The sequence below is a fragment of the Solanum tuberosum genome, unplaced genomic scaffold, assembly GCF_000226075.1.
Source record: "Solanum tuberosum cultivar DM 1-3 516 R44 unplaced genomic scaffold, SolTub_3.0 scf00268, whole genome shotgun sequence".
NCBI classification, from domain to species: Eukaryota; Viridiplantae; Streptophyta; class Magnoliopsida; order Solanales; family Solanaceae; genus Solanum; species Solanum tuberosum.
Window position 1 is genome coordinate 769,625 of NW_006239190.1, and position 9,385 is coordinate 779,009.

The 9,385-nt window shown below is 31.0% G+C and overlaps 1 protein-coding gene across 1 annotated transcript; it reads right to left on the reverse strand.

Annotated features, from left to right (window-relative positions):
* Window positions 1-7,720: 7,720 nt before the first annotated feature.
* Window positions 7,721-8,278, reverse strand: LOC107062777 (zinc finger protein ZAT8-like). The gene has a single exon (XM_015313799.1). The coding sequence runs from the start codon at window positions 8,276-8,278 to the stop codon at window positions 7,721-7,723; it is 558 nt and encodes a 185-aa protein (XP_015169285.1).
* Window positions 8,279-9,385: the final 1,107 nt, after the last annotated feature.

Sequence of the window (9,385 nt, forward strand, 5' to 3'; positions counted from 1 at the left end):
AAAATCAACTTAGTTCTTTTTGTGGGAAGTTTACCGTTAACCGACATATAGACCATGCGAGCTATAACATGGAATTTAGTGTCTGCCCTACACCGAAAAGGGGTGTCCTATTTGTCAAGGTAAGGACCACGAACTTCTAGCTTACGTGGATTCACTAGCTAATGTTTATCTAAGACAATCATTCTATGGTGGCACATAGTTTATGGGACATGGGTAATCGCCACTTGTCCACTCGGTGCTAAGTATAAATCCTATGGAATAATCATTAGTCTTAACTCACCTTATTATTATGGGACATGGGTATTCACCTCTTGTCTTATCATAGGATAGCTCCTTAAACCATGCGTGAGAAAACCTTTCACCATCCATGATCTTTTCATAATAGCTTTAAAGGCCCATAGTCATTCACATCATGCTAGAGATGTCCTACTACTAATGGAAATAGTTTTGAAAGCGTGATCTATAATCATTGATGGCATATCTGAATATCATACTAATCAAGACTTAATTTAGGAAAATAGCTCGAGAAGTATTGAGGGCAAATCTAGATGTCATTCATGTCATGTGGCCAAGATTCATTGAACATATAGATACCTTTATCTATAAGCTTACTTGAGTCATAACAATTACTTTCATAAAAACATGCATAATTTCATAAAATAATATAGATTCAGGCTTCTTCATAATTCATGTAAATTAGGGTTCATGGTCAAAATTCATAGATCAATGCATGGGTTCACATGGAATTGGTTAAAAAGCATGTAATTAAATGCAAATCATAAAATAAAAATAAAAAAGATCACAATAAAGCAATTGAATCCATACAAATATATAGAACCCATGAGAAATTGAGTGAAAATCTAATCAAATCTTGAGAAATTGAATTAGAGAATTGACGAAACTTTGGGGAATCAATGGGTGAATGGAACCCATTGATGAACTCCCTACATACCTTGATTGAAGCCTCAAGCAATGATGAAGAAAGGAGACTTGAACTTGAAGAACCCTAGTCTTCTTCTTCTTCCTTAGAGAGAGAATTTTTGAGAGGATGACTTGTTCAACTTTTTGAGAATTTTAGGAGAATGAATTGAATTGGGTGTTTTGGGGGTTAAAAATCAGTATATAAGGCTTTGAGTAAAGGGTAAAATGACATAGTATTGGGTTATAACAATTAGGGAAAAGACCAAGAAGCCCTTCTAAGAATAATTGTCGACCTCCATCGACGGTGGGGACCTATGGTCTGTGGGCCCACTTACGGACCATCCTGATTGACCTTCCATGGGTTCAGAAACTTATTTCTTGGACCCTCGACTGACAGAACTCATGCACGGCCCGTGGTTCAAGCTACAGTCCATACATGGCCTCCGTGGGTCCAACTGAAATTTCTTAAAATATCTCTAAGTCTGAGACTCACATACGAGACCTATCTACGACTCGTACATTGGATGACGGACCATCCTGGTGAACCATATAAAGTATTGAGACCTTGACATTTTTAGGAATTTCTGAACTCACCCCCCACGGCCCCACCTACGGCCCGTATGCTAGTCCACGGACCGTCTGTGGTTCCGTCAGTACTGGCACCAGTTCTAGAAAAAGTTGCAATTTTCCATCTTTTCAAATCCGAGGTGTTACAATTTAGTTCTAAAACTATTCAAAAACTTATTAGGTTTGGTCCTTTAACTATATGTTTACCAGTTTGGTAGATTGTATTAGGAAAAATAATGCATGCATTAGCCTTGTGTATTACTAGTACTTTGTTTGGTACTTTTTTCTATTCTATGCATTAGTTATACACTCTATTCTGTGTTAAGGTGTATATTGTTAATACCATAGATTTTTAGGTATTAGCAATGCATTGATTTTAATGCATGCATTAGCATGATTAAAGATCCAATTGCCCCTCAAAACCTTTTTCTACATCTTTTCCACCATAATAGTGGAGGGTATCTTTGTAAATAATTTTTTATGCAATGCATGTTATTTTTAATGCATCAAACCAAACAATACATAAAAATAAGGGTAAACTACATAAATCCCACTAGTTTAGGTCATAATTACTATAATTCACGATAGTTTCAAATATTACTTATTGTACCATATTTCTTCCTTTGGATACATGTATCATTACTCGTCAAATATATGTATCCGATAGTTTTTAGAATCGAGATACATGTTTTCTTTGTTTGAATTAAATGTTTGTAACTTATTTCCTTAATTAAAGGAGTAACTGAGAATTTTCAGAATATATAAACAATTAATTTAAAATTTAAATTAATCAAATCCCTTAATATAAGGCATAAATTGAGGAGTGTATCTATGTTTAATTAATTTCATTCTATTACTCTTTTAACTAATAAATCATTAATATTATTAATAAAAGACCAAAACATGCATATTTTGGTTATGTAATTTGATTAGTTTCATTTTATTACTTTTAAAATAATAATTTCATTAATTTGATGTATCTATTATTAATGTATGATATATCCAACAAACTAAACATTTAGATACATGAGTGTACAATGCACATACACATTTATATGTATCATTCGTACTAACCTCTTAGATACATAAAAAAAAAGTTGATGGACTTTGATCAGATGGACACAAATACATACAATCAGGTGTATCATGAAAACATATTAATCTCTTATTCCACATTAACAAATAGACTATGATACATGGGCGCACAAGTACGTTCATATGTATCATAGAAGTATCTAATATTAATTTAATGTATTTGTTGTATGTATCTAGTATTAACTTCTTGTATCTATTTATATGATCTACTATAATTTCATGTACCTAGTATTAAATTGATGTATCAAATATTAATTTCATACGTTATATCCAAAAATATGTGTCTCGAATATATGGTAAGTATTACATATATCCAAAAACGTGTATCTCGTCCTCCTTTTTCTAGTAATATTTTTTACTCACCTCCACTTGGTGGTAATACATTTTTGCATCATATATATCTTCATAGACAATGAAGGCACTTCAACGTGTATCCTTAGTTGTGCCAATACGAATTTGTCTTATAGCTCCGTATTTATTGAAGACATGGTACATCTCTTCGATCATGATGTTGAGCGGGAGGTTCTGAACGTATAATATCCTATTAACCTCCCGCAATAGCTGAGTTTTGTCCTTTCAGAAACTTAAACGTCGGAATAAGAGAGAAAAGGTTTAGTCTGTTTTACTTAATAGTTTCACTGGAAGATAAGCAAGAATCAATTTTGATCTTAAGAGAATGAAGGAAGGGAGAAAAATTGTGGAGGGGGTGGAGGACGTGTGGGAGTAAAGATTGTTGCAGTAGGGAATTGGCAGAGGAAAATGGTAAAATGAGAGAGAAAATTTATTAATTGCAATTGGACCATTAATTTTGGTGTTTAAATGTAAGGATAATTAATTAATCCTAGTTTAAAGGGATATTGTGTATCTAAATTGTATCTTTTAAAATATATGGTATAAAATATTAAAAGTGGTAATATATGTAATTGTTTGAAAGTAAAGGTAATTTTAGTATATATGGTAGGGGTGTACATAGCCGGGTTGGTTCGGGTTTTTTAAATATCAAACCAAATCATTTGTGTCGGATTTTTAAATTTATAAACCAAACCAAATCAATAAAACTCGGGTTTTTCAACCTCGGGTTTTTTCGGGTTTTTTCGGATTTTTCTGTTTTTTTGGGTTGTTTCGGGTTTTTCGGGTAAAGTATTCATACAAACATATAATTTACTTGTACTTCAAATATTTCTTTAGTCCTACCAAAATACAACTATGTAAGATGTTTCTTAAAATTATAACACAATATGATATGATTAATGACACTAAAATATCCAACAAAAATAATAATAATGAAATTGCGTAAAACAAATATTGCAAATTAACAAGTCATAATGAAAATGATCATAATTTAAAAGTACTAAATCATGCTAAAATTAAGTTTAATAAGTATTAGTTACATGACTAAATATTAAAGGAAATTAAAATTAGATTATGTATTTTAATTGTCTAAACCAATAGTAAAACTAAAGAACAAGTATTCAATATTATTGTCATTCTTAGTGTTGAATTGATTTTCTTTTTGCATTAGTATTAATTTGATTTTGATTTAAGCTTTATTATAATTACCAACATCTGTGGACTATAATCTTTATTGATCCATTCATAATTCTAAGTTTCAAACTTGAAATAATATAATTAAAAGAATAAAAACTATACAAAAAGTATAAGAAATATTTAAAAATTATATCAAAGTAAATATTTTTATGTATAAAATAAAATTTTAAAATTATATATATAATGTCGGGTTGTTTTTTTTTAGTTAAAACCAAACCAACCCAAATATAGTCGGGTTTGTTTTTTCAAAACCAAACCAAGTCAAATCAAAACACTAGTCGGATTTTTTTTCCGGGTTGACTCGATTTGCGGTTTGGTTCGATTTTCGATTCGATTTTGTACACCCCTAATATATGGTAGGGATGTATGTCTCAGTAAGTGGTTTTTCCTAAAAATAATCTATGTATAATTAATGCAAGCATAACTAATACATACATTGCTAATACAAACATTAATGATACACTTTATTTAGCATTATTATTATACACTCTACCAAACGACCCCTTAGTTCCTTAACTATACATTTACCAGGTTTTGGTCTCTAACAATTTTTATACAAACAACTTAGGTTTAATTAACGAAATTCATGCCTCGAGAAATTAAATTCTTTAACCATTTTTTCAATTGTTTCTCTCTCTCCCCACTAATTTTTTTCTTCAAATTATCCTTATGCAAAGTACCTTAACCTCCACGATTCAAAATAAAAGTCACGATGAAAGAAATATAAGTTATAATTTTATTCAACGGGGATTAAATGAAGCATATTATTGCTACTAATTACTTGAATATGCTAACTTTATTATAAAAAAATTACTACCCATTAAATTCAAAATTTGTACTCCAACGGCTTTATTGAAGGGATTTATTTAATTTTCAGAAGTTGAAATTTATAAAATGGTAGATTTGTAACTTTTTTCAAAGTTTTTTTTAAATAGATCGATTCTATTATTAATTAATTTTATTTTACGAAGAGAAATTTGAGTAATACGATCAAATCTCTTATTTTTATTTTGTATGAAAAATAAATTTTAAATTTTTTTTATGTTGATTATGAAACGTTAACCGTCAAAGAATGAAACCTAGCATATTCAAGTCATTAGAAACAATTATATGCTTCATTTTACCTTCCATTGAATAAAATCAAGAATTATATCTTCTTTCTTTATTAATTTTATTTTGAATCGTTGAGGTTATTATTCTTTTCGTAAGAGTAATTTAAAGAAAAAGTGACAGGGATAAAGAAACAACTTCAAAATGGGTTAAACATTTAATTTTACGAAGAGTTCCGTTAATATAAGGGAAAATGCATAAGTACCCCCAACCTATGCCCGAAATCCCAGAGACACACTTATACTATACTAAGGTCCTATTACCCCCCGAACTTATTTTTATAAATAATTTTCTACCCCTTTTCGGCCTACGTGGCACTATCCTTGAAAAAATTGTCAACACGCGTTGGGCCCAGAAGATAGTGCCACGTAGGCCAAAAAGGAGTAGAAAATTATTTTATTGTTCTGTCTAAAATTAGGGGAAGATTTTTAATGGTGTTGCTACTGAAAAGTATTTTGTGAATTAAAAATGAAAGTATGAAAAGATAAAATTCTTTCTTGTATTGATAGCCATGGCAGCTGACCGGGTTGACGAAGGGTTAGAGATGAGAGAGAGAGAGAGAGAGTGATTTTAGTTGATTAAATTTATTAGTTATTTTATATGTATCTAATTAAGGATTGACAGTTGTCAAATTAATTAATTTTGACTTCTTTTTTTTCCTCACACTTGCTAATAGGAAAGTGATTACACTTGCTATGCCACATCACCATTTAAGGGTGCCAATATCTCCATTTAAAATACATCAAGGGGGTAATAGGACTCCCATAAAGTATTGGTGTGTAGTTGAGAATCGGATAATAGGTTGAGGGGACATTTGACCATTTTCTCTTAAATACTCTATAAAAATAGAAAACGATTAGTAGATTCTTAATCCTATCTTGACATGGTTTGGGTGATTGCAAATTAAAGGATTAAGAGAGTTTTCTTTTATCTTACATTTCGTTTGGATTGTTATTATGTATTGTTTCATAATATATTGTATATTTGTATTGTATTATGTTGTATTGTGTCGTACTGTATTGTTTTAATGAATACAATGTTTGGATAGATTGTATCGTTCTGCATCGTTACATAATGTCACACATCCATAATTTAAATGATAAACCTACAAGAAAGTAGGGTATGAGGTAGAGCTACTATGAAAATGTAGGATAAAAAGATGAAATATGATTATTAATAAATAATAAATAAAAATAAAATAAGAAAATATTAAGATAACTATGCAATCACACCAAATCGGTCGTTATATAAATTAAAATGAGTCTTTTCGTCATTATCTAATAATGAATTTAAACGATAGAATACATGATAATTTAGGTGACAATCGAAACAAACATTGTATTTGACCTAACAATACAATATAATACAATACAACGGATAACAACCATCCAACAAGGTGTAAAAGCGTTCATTGAACTTTTTGCCCTCGTTAAAAGACTCAATAATAGAAATTGATTAGTAGATTCCTAATCCTATCTTGACATGGTTTGTGCGATTGCAAATTAAAGGATTAAAATAGTCTTTCTTTTATCGTAGTGTTCTAATATATTTAGGATTTGAATACGATAATTAATGGAGTAGCTGTAGGATTTGTTAATTCTTGTAAGATTAGGAGTAGCTCTGTAGTTGATTTGTTAATTCTGGTAGGTTAATATTCATTGGATTTTCTGGTATATTTTCTTAATTCATCGAGTTTATATTTTTATTGAAATACATCATAAGTTTGATAATAGTAACCAAAATTCTAAGGTTGATATGACATAGTCACATTTGAATTAAAGGTAAGAATGTGCTTGTTACGCATAACATTCACGGTGATTTTGGTGATACAACATGAAGTCAATTGATGATGGTAATAGTCTCACACATAACCGAACCAAAAGAAATTAAAGTATATAATTCCGTAATAAAATTTCAAGTCATTATTTTTTTAAAATTATTTTACGAATGTATATAGAGAGAGATTGATACATGAAGTTAGACATCGTAGGGAGAATGATGGATGAAAAAGAGACTAATATCCAATGGCTTGCATGATAAGAATATGTCATCTAAATTTAAATATAATTTATTTATTTTTATGACAATGAAAACCTGCTCCTATACGCTTGCAAATCACATATGAGAGATTACCCGCACTAGACAAGACCCAGAAGACAAACCCACATTTGTCGGCAAGGGGTTTTGAACTTGAGACCTCCAACATGGAAGTCTCAAGCCTAAACCAGTGGGCCACTTGAAGTAAAAAGTGGTTGTTAAATCAACGTAACTAGCTTTCATTGTAGACAAGATTATTCAAACAGATCCTTATAGATTAATTAATATTTGCATGCATCACAATATAAGAAAAACAAGCAAACTGTACAGCTTTGTATGTAACACCAACAAAAACTGAAATTTCTAAGCATCTAAATAGATTTCTACATCTCTTAACTGTATAATTAGTTACAACCAAAACTAAAAAAAAAGAAAAAAAGAATTACCCCGTGCTCAACTCATTCTCATCTGTTGTCAAATTCAAATCCAAAGTCAAAGTTCTTCTAGTACTATCCAAACTCGTCTTTTCATGAAGAGCTTTTACAAGTTCATCAGTTTGTGAAGTCTCGTCCAATTTCGTCTTGTCGTAAAGAGCTTCTGAAAGTTCACCAGTACTCTTGATCAAATTTTCGTCCAATTTCTGCTTCTTCTTATGCTCGAGTTGATTCAATTCATCTCGATGTTTTCTCATATGTCCTCCCAACGCTTGTCCAATTGCAAAATCTTTACCACAAATGGAGCATTCATGTTTTTTTAGATTAACAGGCAATAATTCACCGTTAGTACTCATCGTGGTAAGCTTATTCAGCCTATTTTTGTGACTTGTCATGTGCCCGCCAAGTGCTTGAAATGATTCAAATCGTTTCTTACATTTCTTGCACTTGAAGAGTTTAGGTCGTCCTAACGACTCGTTCCTCCTCATTATATCCACACAATTCGCCATTGCGAATTTCTCCACAGATTCTTCGTCTTCTTTGCTTTTCTTCAACTTCATGTCCATGGTTGTGCTAGGTGTGCACATACTTTAGTTGTTCTAAATTATATTGCGATAAGAGAATAGTCGTCTTATTACCAGCACTTAACTATGGCTATATAAGTAATAGTAATACAAATATTGGAGTGAATTCAATTGTGTGGTGAGTGGATTACTGAGTTATTACAACTATATATAAAGTGTTTGTTTTTTCTTTTTACTAACCGAGTTGAATTCGGATTTGTTTGCCAAAAACGAAATTAAAAGGGATAATATGGAAACTGAATCCCAGTAAACTAAGAAGTATGCACGTCTATTGTATTTCCTAATTGTAGACGGTTTTCTTGTTTTCAGATTTAATTGATCAAAATATTTTGAAAAACATTTTTTCTAGAAAAGTAAGCTCTTTAAAAATGAGAAAAATGATAGTAAGAAAAACAATTCTGCAAGTAAGTAAAAAAAAAAAAAAGTTTAGAAGTGACACTCCAAGTTTATTGTCTCCTCTACCTTACCCAACATCCCCAATCCCTACCCCGAACCCCCACTCCCTATCCCATCTTGTCCACATAGTATTTTGTTAAATAAGTTTAAAAAAAATATTTTCTAGAAAAACATTTTACATAAAAAATACTTTCGTCTCGATCAAATCAGACCATCATTTGAATGGAAAAGGTTCAAAACCACCCTTCAACTATTCAAAATAGATTAACTATATCCTTAAACTATTTTTTGGCTCAAAAGTAACCCTTCCTCTCTTACTATTGGATCAAACTTACCCTTCTATTTAGCGAAAAAGTTATGTGGCATCTAATGTGTGTATTAATATGCCACATAGACCTCCATATGTGCACGCCCACCCCCACCCATCACCACATAGACGTTTTAAGAGCCTAAATTTCATCATTTTCGTAAAAAAGATAGATTCAAAGACGGTTCCTTTCACCAGCCCTAATTTCACCCTGAAGAATTACACAACAACATTATTAAGAGAATAGTGAGTGCAACATTATTCGTGAGCTTGTCAACTCTTGCTGTTTTTGGTAGCGTATGCCATATTGAAAATTCTAACGTAACCAACATCAGCTAGTGAAGTTTCATAGTTCAAGTTTCAAGCAATCTTCTACAGTTAATGAC